At 48.0% G+C, this 17,309-nt stretch overlaps 1 protein-coding gene across 1 annotated transcript in view; it reads right to left on the reverse strand.

Annotated features, from left to right (window-relative positions):
• CMTR1 (cap methyltransferase 1) overlaps positions 1–17,309 on the reverse strand; it is a 650,563-nt gene that overhangs the window by 499,688 nt on the left and 133,566 nt on the right. Inside the window, exon 6 of the mRNA XM_078647373.1 lies at positions 13,849–13,920. Within this exon, the coding sequence (XP_078503499.1) occupies positions 13,849–13,920 (72 nt within the window). The remainder of the gene's footprint in view (positions 1–13,848; positions 13,921–17,309) is intronic.

Below are 17,309 nucleotides of genomic sequence, written 5' to 3' on the forward strand. Positions count from 1 at the left end.
GATGTGGTAGTCAATTGTTATTTACAGACCGACATTTACTATTGAAAGGGCACAGACCTTTGCAGGCAGGCCTTGAGTGTAACCCACCCGAAGGCAGCCAACCCCCCCTGTAGGCTGCCAACTCCACACCATGCACAGCCTTTGGTGACGCAGCACAAGGTTAGCCTTTGAGCCCAAGGCACCCACATCGCAGGGGCCACATTCAACAGTAATGGGGATGTGGCCAAGCTACCCCACTGAGCCTCAATATGGACCTCATTCCCCGGGTCAAATTCTAAGGGGCGGGGCATGCAGCCCCACGACCTGAGCCTAATTAGGTTCCAAGGAGCCCATCCCCCAGGACCAAATTACAGAAAAAATTGTAAGGGGCTGTGCGGCCCCACTCCCCGGGCTTAATAAGGTCCCGGGGACCCTATCCCCTGGGGCTGCATGTTAGTCGAAGAGAACAACATCCTGGCCCCGTCCCAGTCCGGGTTCCGAAGCAACCACAGCACCGAAACTGCCCTCATCGCCACCACCGACAACATCAGGGCCCTGCTGGACAACGGCGAAGCCATGGCCCTCATCCTCCTGGACCTCTGTGCCGCTTTTGACACGGTCTGCCACTGCACCCTACGCACACGCCTCCACGTCGCTTGGATCCGAGACAAGGCTCTGGACTGGACTGGACCACCTCCTTCCTCTCCGGCAGAGCCCAGAGCATCCGCCTCCCCCTTTCTGTTCCAAAGCCACCGACATCATCTGCGGCGTACCCCAGGGCTCATCCCTCAGCCTGACACTGTTCAACATCTACATTGCACCGCCCGCCCACGTCACCCGACTGCACGACCTCAACATCATCTCCTACGCCGACGACACCCAGCTGATCCTCTCCCTCGCCAAGGACCCCCTCACTGCCAAAACCAACCTCAACGAAGGAATGAAAGCCGTCGCCGAGTGGATGAAGAACAGCCGGCTGAAGCTGAACTTGGACAAGACCGAAGTCCTCATCCTCGGCTCCACTAACCCGGCCTTGGATGACTCCTGGTGACCTACCGCACTGGGAACAGCACTAACACCCACCAACCACGCACGCAACCTGGGGTTCATCCTCGACTCTACCCTCTCCATGACAAAGCAGGTCAACGCCATCTCGTCCTCCTGCTTCAACACCCTCTGCATGTTCCGCAAGATCTACCGGTGGATCCCCACCGAAACAAGAAAAACGGTCACCCAGGCCCTCGTCAGCAGCAGGTTGGACTACGGAAACGCCCTCTACGCAGGAGCCTCAGTCAAACTCCTGAAAAGCCTACAACGCATACAGAACGCCACGGCACGCTTGATCCTCAACATCCCTCGCCGCAGCCACATCACACCCCACCTGAGAGATCTGCACTGGCTTCCTGTCAAGAAGAGGATCACCTACAAGCTCCTCACCCACGCACACAAGGCTCTCCACAACACCGGACGGGCATACCTCAACAGTCGACTCACCTTCTACACCCCCAACCGCCAGCTCCGCTCTGTCGACCTCGCCCTCGCCTCTGTCCCCCGGATCCCAAGAGCGACCTTCGGTGGCAGATCGTCCTCCCACCTCGCCCCCAAGACCTGGAACACCCTCCCCATCCTCCTACGGCAGACCCAGGAACTGCTAACCTTCTGGAGACTACTCAAGACCTGGCTATTCGAGCAGTAGCCGCATCCCCCCCAGAGCCTTGAGACCCTCTAGGGTGAATAGTGCGCTTTAAAAATGCTATGATTGATTGATTGAGGAGGAAGCATGGCCCTCCACCAGCCTATTATGGCCCCAGAGACTTTCTCTCCACTGGCCCTCCTTTAGTATATAGTTTATATAGTATATAGTTGGGTGCCCCGGTGCACCCAAGGCACCCACCAACCACCACGTTGTAGGCCATGGCCCCAGCCGGCTCCTAGCATAGTGTGGGGAAACGGCAATGCGCCTGCACGGAGGGAGCTGCTATCTATGCTGGCTCCCTTCGGGCAGGAGAAATTCACGTTTTGTTTCACTGCCTGCATCAGTGAGGGCACAGTAAGTTACCTGGGCCCGGGGGATGTGATCCCTGGGGTCTTTAAAGGCTCAGGGAGGGAGACTTTGCAGCACCTCCCCTTTTATGCACATTTTGGCTCTGGGTGATGCGGCCATTAAAGGCTTAGAGAGGGGGGCTGCCCGACCTCTCCCTAAATTAATTATGCAGACCTGGGGGGATGGGGTCCTCAAGGCCTTAGTAGGCTCAAAGGGGGAGGCGTACGCCTCTCCTTATTTTATATTTGCCCCCCCCCCTACGCTCCCGGCCACAATTCACCCAGGTTTCTCTTTTAATAAAAACAAAGTAAACTGACAAAGGGGTGGTATGACGGGGAAATCACACTCCCAGATATACAGCTATATTACTGGGCATCACAACTGGTAGCAATTAACCAATGGCTGTATGGCCATCCTATGAACCCAGCATACAGATTGGAAAGATATCAGACGGGACGAGACGGATATCTTGGAGCCCTATACACCACGGCCTGTAAAGGGAGATATTTAGGCCCTATGGCTCAAGCGATCAACATCTGGCATCAGGCAACTAAGCGTCTGGGCTGGACAGGAGTCTTAACGAAAGCTACACCCTTATGATCTTCTCAACACCAAGGGTTGCTCGGTCACCATATGGGTTTTGATAAATGGGAACCACTGGACTATCCACCATAGGAGATCTCATACATAAGGGTAAGATTCTCACATTCAAAGAATTAAAAGTGAGACACAAACTAGCACAAGGGGAGATATTTAGATATCTACAGTTTCGCCATGCTCTTGAGACAGCACTCCTAGACTTAACAACATTGCCAGAGTCATCGTCCTTGGATGACCGGATATAGTCGGAACCTATCCCAGAAAAAGCCATTTCACTCACATATCGTAAATTGTGTAACAATTTGCCAGACCCCTTCCACACTTTTAGAAAACAGCTGGCAAGCAGATTTAGGGCCGACTGAAGATGATGACTGGCAGGCGGCAATAATGTCCCCAAGAAAAGGCAGCCTTAAACCATTGTTTTAGATTGATTCAACTGAAAGTTCTGCACCGAACATACCTCACCGGAGTAACCCTAGCTAAAATAGGAACAAGGCCGGACACACTATGCCTGCGTGGATGTAACCAAGAGGCAGCATTTTATCATATTCTTTGGGACTGCCTCCAGATACGACCCCTGTGAGGGAGAGCCAAGGAGAAGCTGCACGACGCGCTGGGGAAACAAACCATGCTAACGCCACTAATGGGGATCCTAAATATTTGGGAGGCCACTGACTTTACAGAAATAGAGCAGCAATTAGCCACCCTAGGCTACACATTGGTGAAGAGAGCAATTGCTATGAAGTGGGGGGCAGCAGATCGACCGTTGACAATAGGCTGGGTGGCGGAAATGGACAAATGTATGATTGCTGAAAAAGATGTCTATAATTCCAGAGGCTGTCCTAAAAAAATGGGACAAAAAATGGGGAAATATATGAATTTGCAATTCTGAATGTGACAAGTTTGACTTCAATAAAAAATGTTATAACAAAAAAAAAACGGTTGTAGCCTGAGTTATTTTTTATTTTGCCGAGTTCCGAGTCCTAAGATGGTTGTCATCACTGTTGGATCCGCAAAGGCTCTGCGTCTATATATATACTTTTTTTTAATTGCATAAAAACTACTGAATGGAATTATACTAAATCACAAAAAGCATTCTTTCTGGAGCAAGATCTAGCTTTCCGACAAATTTGCTATAAATATGTTCAAAGGTTTGGGCTGTAGCTATGTCTAAAGTTCCTATCAAAAAATGAATGGGGAATATGGGGCCCTCTTTTTTTCTTGGGACCCGCTTGATGGATCACCCAGAGACTTTCAATGCACAAAATAGTTAAAGTAGCACTTTTTTGTAAAATGTAGTGGAGATTCATCAAACGGCACAAAAGTTATTAGAAACACAAAAAATACATTTCCTCTGGAAAACACAATTCTAACTACCCAGTGGCCACCACCACTGGGTGTCATGCCTCCTCTTCCAGGATGAGCCAGTGCTCGAAGAAGGGAAGCTTCAAAGGCCTGCCGCCTTTGTAATGTGACCCCCCAGCCGCTGCCGCTAGCAGCAGATGGCAGCCCCTGGTTTACACCCCTACTGTGGGTGGGAAAACCGGTGGAAAAATTTAAAAAACATAGGTGTGCCCAACTTTTTCCAACCCCACCCCATAGATGGTGGGATGGGGGAAAGGAAGGAGCGGGGTGAAGCACACTTTTCAGTATCCGCCATCTTGAGGTTAGAGGGGGACCCCTCCAATCAGGACTAGATCTATGCCCCATCCCACAGGAGGGTGGCATAATAGAGGGCGTAGTCACTCCAGGTGAGGTGCCTATTGGCCCTACCTGCTACTCCCCTAAAATGCCTCCTAAATTTAGTATTTAGGTGGCTCCCCCAGACCTGGACCCCAGATCTGCGACGACCTAAGAAGAAAGAAGATGCCCTGCAGCAGAAGCCAGAAGACAACTGTCTTGGCCCCAGCCTTATCAGCCTGTCTCCATCTTCGACAAACCTGCGACCTGTCTTGCAACAACGACCTCCAAAACCCCTGGGAGGACTGTTGCCTTAACCCCTTCGATGCGTCGGACGGCCGGGGACCGTCCGACGTTACGGTGGGCGTGTGCGGACAACGGCCGGGGGCCGTCCGAACCACGCCCACCTTTTATTTCGCCCGCACCGCGGCGGAATTTCCGCCGCGGTTAAAGGGTTAAATAAAGACGCCAATCTCCCGAGGACAGCGGACCTGTATAGAAGAAACCAACTCCTAAGACTCCAGGTCCAGGCGGATCCGCGTCTCTTGCCCACTCTGCACTCAAGCCCACGGCCGGAGTCTGAGTGGCTCGCCTGTGCAGTGAAGTCTCCCCGGCGACCCTGAGCCAATGTCCAGCATTGGCTGACCTCTACTGCCCTCCATGATGGCACCTGCAGTGTTATTCCAGAAACACCCCCAACACCAACTGGCTCCGGTAAGAATTTTCTGACGTCCAAAGGCACCGAAGCCCCTGGGACTTGGTAAGCCGACCAAACTGTGCCCCTGCAACCCACTTCATCTCAACGTACCTCTGCTGTCGTTGGTCTTCCCCCAGCAACCTCAGGTGATACGCCTGTTATGTTAAAAGTTTTCTAGAGCGCGTAGCTGCCCCAGCAAAGGGGCGTCCCGGCGCTAAGGCCTACAGCCTTGTTGCTGACCAAAGAATCCTTGCAATGGGCACTTGACTGCTAATTTGCACCCTGAGCGTCGCCGCCCCTGTGCCGCTGCTGGTGTATGCTTGGTGCTGCTTTGTGCCCCCCTTTCCCCCCTGTGCTTAAACGTACCCCAAAAGCTTGGCCCCTCCAACTGTTTTTCTTACCTGCAAGCAGAGTGGATCCAGGCAACCTCTGTCCCCATTGGAAACCATTGGGTTGAACTCTGTTTTTTTACCTCTTCACCCGGCCGCCCCTGTGCCGCTGGCAGTGCAGTTTTGGTACTTACCTGACCCCTGGCTGACGTTTGGCTCCAAAGACTGAAATTGTAAGTTCGATACTCACCTTTTTAACCGCGATATTTCTTTTCCCATTGGATAACATTGGACAGTGTGAAAGCGTTTCAAAGTGTTGATTTTTGAAAGTGAAAAGTATTTTTGATTAAAAACGCACTTAAACTACAAAGAATCATTTTATAAAATAGGTCTGGATCTCCATCTTGAGTCATGTGTCCATTAATGATCATGTGTGTGCAATAGATGTCTTACACTACTCCGTGTTAGGCCTAAGACTGCTCACCCACACTACCACTATTAGAGCACTTTGGGTTTTACATTGAGCCCTGTACACTTTTGGGGAACCCCTAGACTCTGTGCAGCTCGGGCCTGCATGGAGCCAACAGCTTGGCTGACAAGGCAGTATTTCACCCCCCATCACCTCCTCCTGAACTGCATGCCAACTGAACATCATCATGCCAACACTTTAAGCTAAGACCGTGATTTTACTTGAAACATTCGCTCGATACATGTTATCATTTAGTATTCAACTACGTAATTCTATCCGAGCCTTATGACGCAGGTTCATACTCCCTTCATTGTCTCATGAATTGAACTATTCGCGTCACCATCTGCCCGCTCCTTTTAGGACCTGATTGATCTTTCCCTTGGAACATTTTACATGAAATGAAATGCATCTTGTCTTCCTTTTTATGTTATGATTAAAAATATTTCACGGAGCGAAATCGTGGAAAATGTCAATGTTCACTTCTTACAAATGAATTTTTTAAGTCTTCCCAGACTATGATTGAAGTTTAATTGTTTTACGTGTTTATACCCAATGGTTTTTATTAAATGATCATTAACAATACATTTTGAATTTAAGAGTGATGTACCTCCTGGGTCACCCACAATAGAATTTTATGTAAGGGAGGGAAGACTCAAGGCTCCAGCAGCCTCGCCGGCTCCCCAGCCAGCACACATCCTGGGTGATGGAGGAAACCAACCATTTTGTTTTTTAGGTGGGTGCCCTAGTTCCACCCGGGCACCCACAACATTGCCTCTGGTTGGGTGCAACAGGGAGAGGCCCAAGACCCCCAGGCAGCAGCCATTTCCATTTGGACTCACAGGAGCAGGTTTTCCTTCTGCTCCTGTCAGGGAGGGTGGGAGATGGCCGGTATCAGTCCTGTGCACTCTGCTCACAACAGCGCAGGCAGGGAGGTGGATTTGATCTCATGCCGGGCGGGTACCTTTCTGTTCTCAGCTCCGATGGGAGCAATGTAGTGCTCACTGCCTGTGCTCTCACACTCAGGAACAACACAGCCATGTCCTGGGGAATGGGTTGCAGAGGACACTGCAATGTATGGCTCAGGACGGGGGCACCCCCACCTATTGGTTTTTTACTTATTTTAAATGAAATTGGATAGGCTCTGGAGGATGGGGTCCCCAAGGCAAATTGCTGGCTCGAAGAGAGGGCACTTGCATTACCCGCTCCCAATATTTTACATTTAAAAGAAGGAATCTCCCTTTAGTATTCTTTTTTTCTCGTTATACTGACTTTAAAATGTTTTTTTTTTTTTGTTTGTTTTTTTACCTTCGCCCAATAACTCTCAGCAACTGCGTAGCCAGTCTTTAGAGTGAATTAGGGATTAAAACTGTCCCCAAAGCAGGTACAACGGCCTGTGAGCGGAGGTCTTTTCTTCCCCAAGCAAGACCGGTTAGGGTGGGCCCAAGAACTTAATAAAACTTCAAAGAGGAACGCCTTGTTGCAAACAAATGTTAGGTGACACCTGGAAAGGCCCCCGTTTTTTACCCTAGTCTGGCTGGCACCAAACCCAGTGGGAGGAAAGCTACCTCCAGAACTGGTTTTGAGTGACCACAGAGAAGGGCTTATTACCCTGGACACATCTCTTGTTAGGCCCAAGGGGAGAAGGGTTTCCACCATCTTGGATTTTGAAAGTGAGGAGCATTGTGGGATTGTTTGCAGTAAGCAAAAAAGAACTGTTGAAAATGTGGGTAGGGTTGCTTCAGAAACCTTTTACCCCATTGGGACCAAAACCCAATAAGGGTAACTGGAGATATGATTTTTTAAAGATTTACATAAAAATAGCGCCAAAAAGTGCAAAGCTCCAATGAGAGTATATCTAAGCAGTAAACCGGGATCTGGGCACAATTTTCTGCACACTGCGATGGCGGCTTGGTCAGATACACCAAGTGGATTGGTCCTAGTGAAAGTCTGGATGTCAAAAAGAGACTTAGTTACTTTTTGAAAGGCAAAATCCTCCTTGAATGAGCTGCTGCTGAAATTGAAGCTGCTGCCGTGGAACCAAATGTTGGATACTTGAAACAGGTTGGTCCTGAGCTCTGGAGATTTGTAGCAAAAAGTGTTCCAACGTGAATAGGACTCGGCCATTTCTTTGGCAGTGGTGGGATTGTTGCACGGGACGAAGCTGAAATTCTTATGGAACAGTCAGATACTTTTTCCTGCAGGTCCCTCTAGATTTCTGAAAGAAAAGCTTTTGAAAACTTCCAAACTTTCTTCTGGTGCTCAAACAACCACAGGAATACACTTCTAAGGTCCCCAGGACCTCGGGGAGGGCACTTAAAAACTCTCATGCTGTCAGGAAGAGGCCAAAAAAAGTCAAAGTCCAGTCCAAGTTCTGTTGCAAGTGGTCATCTGGGCATTTCCAGGAAAAGAGCTCTTTTAGTTTGTGGTCTCTCTGTAGCCACACAGCAGGTCAGCCAACTGACCTAGTTTATTGTCCTGGGTACATGGGAGAGCAGAGCCAGTCCTTCAGGAATCCTCGCAGGTCCCAGACAGCTGGTTCAGTCCTCTTCTGATCTGACGCATGTCATGAAAGTAAGGAGGGTGGCTTGGGGTGCCACCTTTATGGTTGGTATTAGCTAGTGGGTCGGAGGGTAGGGGACCAACAGGGGGTTGGGGTCTTGCAGGTCAGTTGGTGAGGCCCATAGCCACAAGAACCCAAGCCCACACCATGCACGGTGATGGACATCTTTCTTTACGTTTAAAAAAAACAGAGAAAATGACTAAAAAAAAAACAAAGGTTAAAGTGACGTTATAGTTAGGTGAAAATGTAAGTTAAAAAATACTTTTTTAAACAAAGTAAACCACTGAAAATCACCAGTTAAAGTTCTTTGAAGTAACAATAACTAATGCCCTCGCCAAGCACTGCTAATTACCTCACATATTACATCACTCAGGATATGTTCTATGACATCGGTGATAACATCAAAACAACACCTGTAATGACATCACTGATGACAACATTGGGCATGGAGGGGTTATACATGCTACGAACAGATGGGTACATGGCAAGTATAATTTTTCAATCATAGCATGTGCGGTTGTACATACACATGCTCTGCAAAGGCTACCGCAGTTTTCTCCACAACTGTGGTTAGCAAGCAGAGGATGCAGATGTTTGGAACACAGTTCTTGTAGGAAGCTGGCTCAGTATATACTATACCAAAGCAAGTTATAGTGTGCAGAGTCCAGTGGAACCCCAAAGTATGGCAGAGGTTAAAGTAGATAATACCTTACTCTCTATTTGTGGTAGTGTGGGCGAGCAGTAAGGCATTATCAGAGGGTAGTGTTAAGCAATTATTGTACACACTTAGGCAGGAAATGATGTCAGACACTCAAAGACTGAACTCAGACCAATTTGTTTGTATAAATATATTAGTTATTTTATTTCTAGAACCAAGCAAGGCCTGGTGCAGGTAAGTAAAATAATATTTTGCAGGTATATTGCAGTTGAAATGCAATTGAAATGCAGTTGGATGAAATTGCTTTTTTTACAGATAAGTCAACAGTCAAAATTACTTCACAGTTACTTTACAGATTACTTTGTACAGTACTTTTCAGATTACTTTTTAAGTTACTTTTTCCACTCAGTGTGATATGCCTAGATATCCCACTGAAACATTTCCATAGAAAAAAGGTAGATAATTCAGTGTCAATCAATCAATCAATCAAAGCATTTGTATAGCGCGCTACTCACCCGGAGGGTCTCAAGGTGCTTGGGGAGGGGGGGTCCGCTACTGCTCGAACAGCCAGGTCTTGAGCTGCTTCCTGAAGGCGAGGTGGTCCTGGGTCAGGCGGAGGTGGGTCGGGAGGGAGTTCCAGGTCTTGGCGGCGAGGTAGGAGAAGGACCTTCCCCCTGTGGTGACTCTTCGGATGCGGGGGACGGCGGCGAGAGCGTGGCCGGTCGATCGGAGCTGGCGTTTGGGAGCGTAGAAATTGAGGCGGCTGTTGAGGTATCCTGGTCCTTGGTTGTGCAGGGCTTTGTGTGCGTGGGTGAGGAGACGGAAGGTGATTCTCTTGTTGACCGGGAGCCAGTGCAGGTCTCACAGGTGTCCGGAGATGTGGTTGCGACGGGGGATGTCCAGGAGTGTTTGTACATTTGCAGTTTCTTAGGGTTTCATACAAACCAACTCCACAAACAACAATGTTCACAAGAAAGCAGTCAATACAATTCTTAGGGAGGATTTGAAGTTAACCGTGTATAGGTCAGTACTTGGTTTAGGGAGTTAGAACCAAGGTTTCTCCAGGGTCGAGGATGCACTCTCAAAGAGCTCTCAGCGGCACTAGGGAGGCCGGGTGCAGAGTGCTAAGGCCCAATGTTATCCAATGGGGAACAGGTGGCCTACGGTTGGTGGCTGCTCACAAGCAGGCCACAAGGTTATGGGAGCAAAGCTCTTGTTTTAGGCTCAGGGCACAGGGGGATCCGATTTAGCACACAAAGTGCACCCACAGCGGCACAGGAGCGGCTGGGTGCAGGGTGCTGTTTTGCCGTTGGGTGCCCTGTTTTCAATGGGAGGTGCTGGTTTTGGCTGCAGGCTCGGTCTAGAAAGTCTTCCGTGAGGAACAAGCAGCTAGACAGGTAAGTTGGAGGGCTCTGGGACGAAGCTCAGGTGCTCTTCTCCAGGGCGCAGGGGGGTTTATGCAGGGCTGTTTTTTGAGATCTGATTTCACCTTACCAGCCACTTGTGGTTGGGGGCGGGGTCTCCATGCATCAGGCAACGTCGGGGAGTCCTGGAGGAGGACTCAAGACTCTGGAGCACTGGTGAAACTCGCTGGGACCAGTGGGCCACTCGGACTCAGGCCGTAGGCGTCTGGTGCATTGGTGGTTCCAGGCATCAGGTATCTCTGTCCGCAGCAGGCTGTTTCTTGGGTGTTTCATTTGAACAGAGCTGCTGTTTATTTATTTATAAAGTTTTGTATAGCGCAAACACAACCTCCAAAGATATCAGAGTGCTTCACATCATGAAAGGAACAACATAGTAAGAGGGGAAATTTCGAGGAGGTAACAGAGAATAACAAAACTGAATGGTAACAATGTACCCGGATGAGAACAAACAATGCTTAAGAGGGTATTACATACAACCCTGCGCTTTACAATTGCTAGGCAAAAAGGAGTGTAGTCTGGATCTTTGAGAAAGCAGACGATCGTTGATCATTTAAGGTAAGAACTTGTTCATTAGGATCATTTTTACTTCATGTTTGAAGGAAGCCGAGTGGGGATCACAGGAGATCCAGTCGTTGTTGAAGGCAGTCAGTCCTCCCAGGGGTTCTGGGGGTCGCTGGCTGCAGGACAAGTCGATCTTTTGGCGCATGAACTCTGGAGAGGGCAGGTAGGGCTGAGGCCAAATCAGTTCTTCTCTGCAGTCTCCTCTGCTGGGTGTCTTCTTTCGTCCTTCTTCTTCGTAGGTTGCTGTAATCTGTCTTCTTGGTTCAGGGTTGCCCCCTAAGTACTATATTTCGGGGGCGTTTTAGGGGTCTCGAGATCAGTAGCCAATGGACTACTGACCTTAGGGTGACTACATCTTTGAAGTGCTCACCCCATGTGCCGGAGTGGGCACAATCCCTATTCCTGATTGGAGAGTGCCGGCCATCTGCAAGATGGCGGGCACTGAAGAGTGGGCTTCTCCTCGCCCTCCTGAGGGGTGGTGTTGGCGCACCTTCTGGACTGTGCTAATTTTCCCGCCTGTCTCAGTCTCCCCCCCGCCCACCAAAAAGGAGGGGAAACAGGAATGGGGTCTGGTCATGATAGCATGAGAGGCTGGGGGTCGCGTTACAAAGGTGGCATGGCCTTTAAAGCTCCCCTGCCACTGGTGGCTCTTCCTGGCCTGGGGAAGGTGTGATCAACTCTGCCCAGGACAGGCTTTGTTTCTGGGCTCAGGGAGGGAAGGATCCCACCCCAGGGGTCCAGAAACATGTCTTGTGGTGGCAGGCTTGTGTGTACCAATCAGAGAACCCACCAGAGGCTGGTCATTTTTCAGGGGCCATCTCTAAGATTCTCTCTGAGTGCACTGTATAATAAATCCCACACTTGCATCAGTGTGGGTTTATTGTGCTGAGAAGTGTGATACCAAACTTCCCAGAATTCTGTAAAGCCATTATGGTGCAGTGGAGTTTCTAATGACAAACTCCCAGACTATATTCTGTTTTATGGCTTTACTGCACTTACAATTTCTAAGAATAGACTTGGACACTGCAAGGGTATTGTGTTCATGCAACAATACCCTCACCAGTGGTACAGTGCACCCAGCTAGAGGGGTGTCTTACCTATATCATAGGCAGTGGGTTGCAGGCATGACACACAGGTATGTGTGCCATATCGACTCTTCACTTTTCTCTGCACCATAACATACAGCCTGCAATGGCTGTGTGTCTGTCTGGAGGTACAGGATCTCTAAGGGTGGCACGATATGTGCTGTAGACCTTAGAGGCCTTACCTAGTCACAGTGCCCTTGGCACCCATGGTACCTCTTACTATGGACTTACATGTGTCCAGAATGATGTCAATTGGGGTTACAAAGGTACAGTTTTGGGAAAGAAAACAGGCCCTGGGAACCTGATTGGCAGGGACCCAGGGCACATCAAGTCAAGGTGCATCAGAAATCTGGCAAAATGTGGGGGGGGGGTGGGAGGGGGTTTACTGCAACAGAAACACAGCTTCCTACAGTTCCTAAACAATTTAGCCAAGTAAAGCCTACTGGCATGTTTGAACAGGAGGAATGCTTCCAGTGGAGAACAGCGACTGTCAGTACAGGAGTCAAACAAAGTCAGTGTGCATGTAGAGCTCAGTCGTGGACAGTCATATTGGTCTTGTAAGTGAGATGAGAACTCGTGTGGCAAAAGTAAATATTTTCATGGGTAGCAATAAGTGAGAATTATATACTGTTGTAAGAACTTAAAGTATATCAATTTCTCACAGGAAGGTGGACAGAGTTTAAGATCCTAAGAACATGTTCATAAAGATCTACAGACCACGATAGTATTTGGATCCCCATTGTGCATCAGTGCTCCTTGCTGGACCCCGATGGGACTACGTAGGAATCTCAGGTGTTGGATAAATGTAAGACAGGTGTCACTCGAGTTAACATACTTAGCCTGAACCATGGGGTAAGTATCCTCCAACAGTCACTTATAGTGCCTGGTTTGATCACTGAACCATTACTTTAAAAACTTTGATTTGCCAAGCTCACATGATTAATAACATAACATAATACGTTTTACCAAAGATACCTGAAGGAAGTCTAGACAGGCTTGAAATAAAATGGAAGTCTGCAACAGTGAAGTAGATGAAGTTGTGTTGCACTTTCTTGCTGCTAAACTAGAGGCTTAATTGAAGGTGGTAATGTTATCCTCTGCCGAGTTTCTCGACAGGATGCATTTAGAAGACCTTTCAAAACAATTGCTGCAGTTTGACTCTAGACTGGTACTCCAGTATCCTCGCTGATGTATTCTACTGTGGGCCTCTTAAGCAAAAAGAGGAACAACTACTTCGCTTTAGGGGACCCAGGGAACCATCTGAAGGAGTCTAAATAAGGTCAGAGTGGATGCATTTCACCAGCTCCTTTTTTCTGGCTTAGGAGCCTAAGTCAGAAGGATCTGCAAACATCTTTGTAAACAGGCTCAGCTGAGCCAGCAGACTGATGCCTAAGCACATCTAATCAGTTAACTCTAACAAATTACGCTTTTAAAGTTCAAAAGCTGCAAACATAAAAGATTCCTGAAACTTAACAGATTGCACCACCAGGCTGTATTGTGGAACTCCGGAGGACCCTGCTGCCCTAAAGTGAAAGTTTCAAATTCCTCTCTAACGCGACTGCCACACTTTTCCCATGTTTGCTTTTTAATGGAAGAACAAAAAAGGCCTTTCATTACATGTTCCTGGTAAGATTGGTTTTAATTCTAATTGTAGATGTTAAACTATATCAATGCAATCTGAAACAACATCACAATCTGACACTTCCGCAGTGATGAGCACAGAAGGAAGGATAACACCACAAGTTGAAAACAGGTAACTTACCTTACACTTCAAAACACCAGAAAGAAGCTCTTCGCCACAAAACTCTAATTCATCATCAATAATCAATTTTCGCTGTAAGAAAAGGAAAAAAGTGTGATTAATGGCATCTTTAACCTCACCTGAAAGTAAATACATGTAAGCTTATTCTTAAAGGAATATGGGAGTTACCCTGTAAACCTCTAGTCATAGTTTGTTGTGCTGTAGATTCACATGTTCTGTCTAGTGTAGGGCTCTGACATTTGCAGCTTGTTTTTCTTCAAAGAAGTCTTCCGAGTCACGAAATAGGACTCTTCCCCGAGTTGGAAACGCACATGTTATGTTATGTTATGTTATTTTTTTTTATAAAGCGCACAGATGCCGCAGCCAAGAGGCGTCCCGGCGCTTAGGAAATGGTAAAAAACACAACACGGAAATTAATGAAACCATAAAAAAGGACTAAACAGTGGAAAATAAGAAGGTCTTCAAGGCCTTTCTGAAGGGAAGCAGATCAGGGATGGAGCGAAGAGGGGCAGGCAGGGAGTTCCAGAGAGCTGCCGCCATCACAGAGAAAGAACGTCCGCCTATCCTTGCTTTTTTAAAACGTGGCACTACAGCAAGGTTTGTCCCTGAAGATCGAAGGGCTCTGGAAGGCACATAGTGACAAACTGTTTGTGAAAGAATAGGGGGAGAGGCTAGCTTCAGGATTTTAAAAGTAATACAAAGAGTTTTAAATTTAATTCTTTGCCCAACGGGCAGCCAGTGCAGATCCTGGATAGTACGGCGTACAGAAACAAACTTCGGAAGGCCAACCAACATCCTGGCGGCCGCATTTTGTACCCGCTGCAGGCGAACTAATTCTGCTTGATTAGCGCCCAGGAACAGGGAGCTGGCGTAATCTAGTCTAGCCAGGACCGTAGCCTGGACAATAATCTGTCTCGTGTCAGCATCGAAAAACTAAAACATGGGCACCAGCTCCGTTGTTGGATTGTTCTACACAGCAAGTGAGCATACAGATGGAGCAGTAAGTTGGACCGTGTGTGAACTTGTGAAGAAAGGATTGAGAATCAATGGTGAAAAGAAAAGAAAGCGCGTCTAAAACAACCACTGGCTTCTGGGGAGGCGGGTGGGTGAATGTCAATCTACTGCACAAAGTTCTAAGAAAGGATGCTTACAAGGTAATTAACATAGTCCAGTCATAGATTGTGTAGCTGTAGATAGACCTGCTCTGCAGGCTGCATAGCAGTGCTCCCTATGTGGTTGGTAGTCAGACGATGCATGGTACTGATGTTTGAAACAGAGTCCTTAAGACCATTTAGCCAACCATAGCTTTTTGGCATGCTAGGAAATCCACACCACAGTGTTTCATGAAGGTATGTGGGGTTGAGCAGGTAGCTGGTTTGCTAATGTCAGCTATAGGAATATTCCCGAGGAAAGCCATAGTAGCTCAATTTTTATGGGTGGAATGTGGCCTTGGCAGGGCAGGCAAGGTTCTTATGCCCCTAAGGTAACAGGTCTTTATGCACTTGACAATCCATCTGGCTATACCTGCTTTGGATGTAGGACGGCTCTTGTGAGATTTAGTGAAAGCAACAAAGAGTTGCTGAGTCCTGCGTAAGGGTTTGGTCGAATCAATGTAGTACTTGATGGTTGGTTTAACATGAAGTGTGTATTTCAGCTACTGAGGCTGGTTAAGGTAAAACATTCATGGGGCATGACAGTCTGTTAAGGTGAAAAGGGGACACCACTTTGTGTTAGTCCTACGGACCACTCTTTGCTTGTGGACTTAGAAAAAAGACTCTTCTAGTGTGAGAGCCTGTAGCTCAATAATGCGCCTTAAGAAAGAATTAGCGACAAGAAAGGTGACCTTGAGAGACAGGAATGGTAGAGGGCAAGAGTGTATTGGTTCAAATTAGGCTGATACGTCTAGTGAGGACATCATTAAGGTTCCAGACTGGGGAAGGCAGAACGCTTGGTGGGGAGACTCGAGTCCTTCCACAAAAGCCTTGATGATAGGGATTCTGAATAGTGAACAGTGTTCTCTGCTCAGCATACACACTGCGGCTCCAGTCCATTGAAGACATACAAAGGTAATGGCAATGCCTGATTACCGTACATGAAGGACATACTACACAATATTCTGGACTGCAGCCTTAAGGGGGGGGTGGTGGTGGGGGGGGTGTCTATGCCATACACAAACCTCTCCCACTTAGCGGCACTGAATTTGCGAATAGTGGATATGCGTACCTCCTTCAGGGTATCCATTCATTCCTGAGGTAAATTAAGTGACCCAAGCTCTAGGATTTCAGGAGCCATATTGCTAGATTGTGCTGCTTGGGTTCCGGGTGCCTGACTGTGCCTTGGTTCTGAGGGAGAAGGTTGGGAAACTTCTTGTGGGGGACAGCTGACATTTCAAGGAGCGTTGAGAACCAGGCCTCTATAGCCCACATAGGAACCACCAGGATAAGGGTAAGTGATGTTAGCCGTAGCTTCCTGACCAGGTACGGAAGATGTGAGAGAGGAAGAAAAGTGCAGGTAAAGATCCTTGACCAGTTCATCCATAGAGCATTGCCCATCGATTCAGCGTGTGGAAACCTTGAGGCAAAGTTTTGACATTTCGTATTTTCTGGAGTAGCATACAGTACAGTACCATTTTCTCCACCGGGGAGGAGGGTGGGCACTTATGACTATAACAGAGATACCCCTACTACAGAACTGGAGTTACAGGTAAGAAACTACTCCTTCTGTAGTAGGGAATCTCTGTGTATAGTCATAATCTAGTGAATAGAATGGCAAGCCCATCCCAACAACCAATCCGGCGGTGGAGGAAAAAGATAACACCACTACTGTGCAAACAGATTTCTCAGCGAAGCCTGCCCAACCTGAGCATCCGCTCTGGCATCAGAGTCCAAACAGTAATGCTTAGCAAAGGTATGGACCGACTTCCAAGTGGCAGCCCTGCAGATCTCTGCAATGGGAACATTACGAAGCAAAGCTGTTGTAGCTCCTTTGCCTCTGGTAGAATGAGCCTTAGGCTTACCCCCTAAGGTCTTGTTAGCCTTCTGGTAACATAACTGAATACAGGACACAATCCACCTAGAGATGGACTGTTTTGAGGTGGCAAGACCAGTCCTGACCGACCTATAATTGACAAACAATTGGTCTGACCTACGAATTTCCATGGTCTTATCCAAGTAGAATTTCCACACCCTTCTGACATCCAGGGAATGAAGAGACCTTTCCGCTGGAGTGGAAGGATTCTGGAAAAACGTAGGTAAAGTTATGGTCTGATTGACATGGAAATCAGAAATCACCTTAGGAAGGAACTTAGGGTGAGTACGCATCACAACCTTAGCAGCATGAAATACAGTATAAGGTTCTTGACAACACAACGCCTGAATTTCACTCACCCTGCGGGCCGATGTAATGGCCACAAGGAAGGTCGCCTTCCATGACAAGTGCTGCAGAGAAGCCTTATGGATGGG

Source organism: Lissotriton helveticus, chromosome 6 (assembly GCF_964261635.1).
Source record: "Lissotriton helveticus chromosome 6, aLisHel1.1, whole genome shotgun sequence".
Lineage (NCBI taxonomy): Eukaryota > Metazoa > Chordata > Amphibia > Caudata > Salamandridae > Lissotriton > Lissotriton helveticus.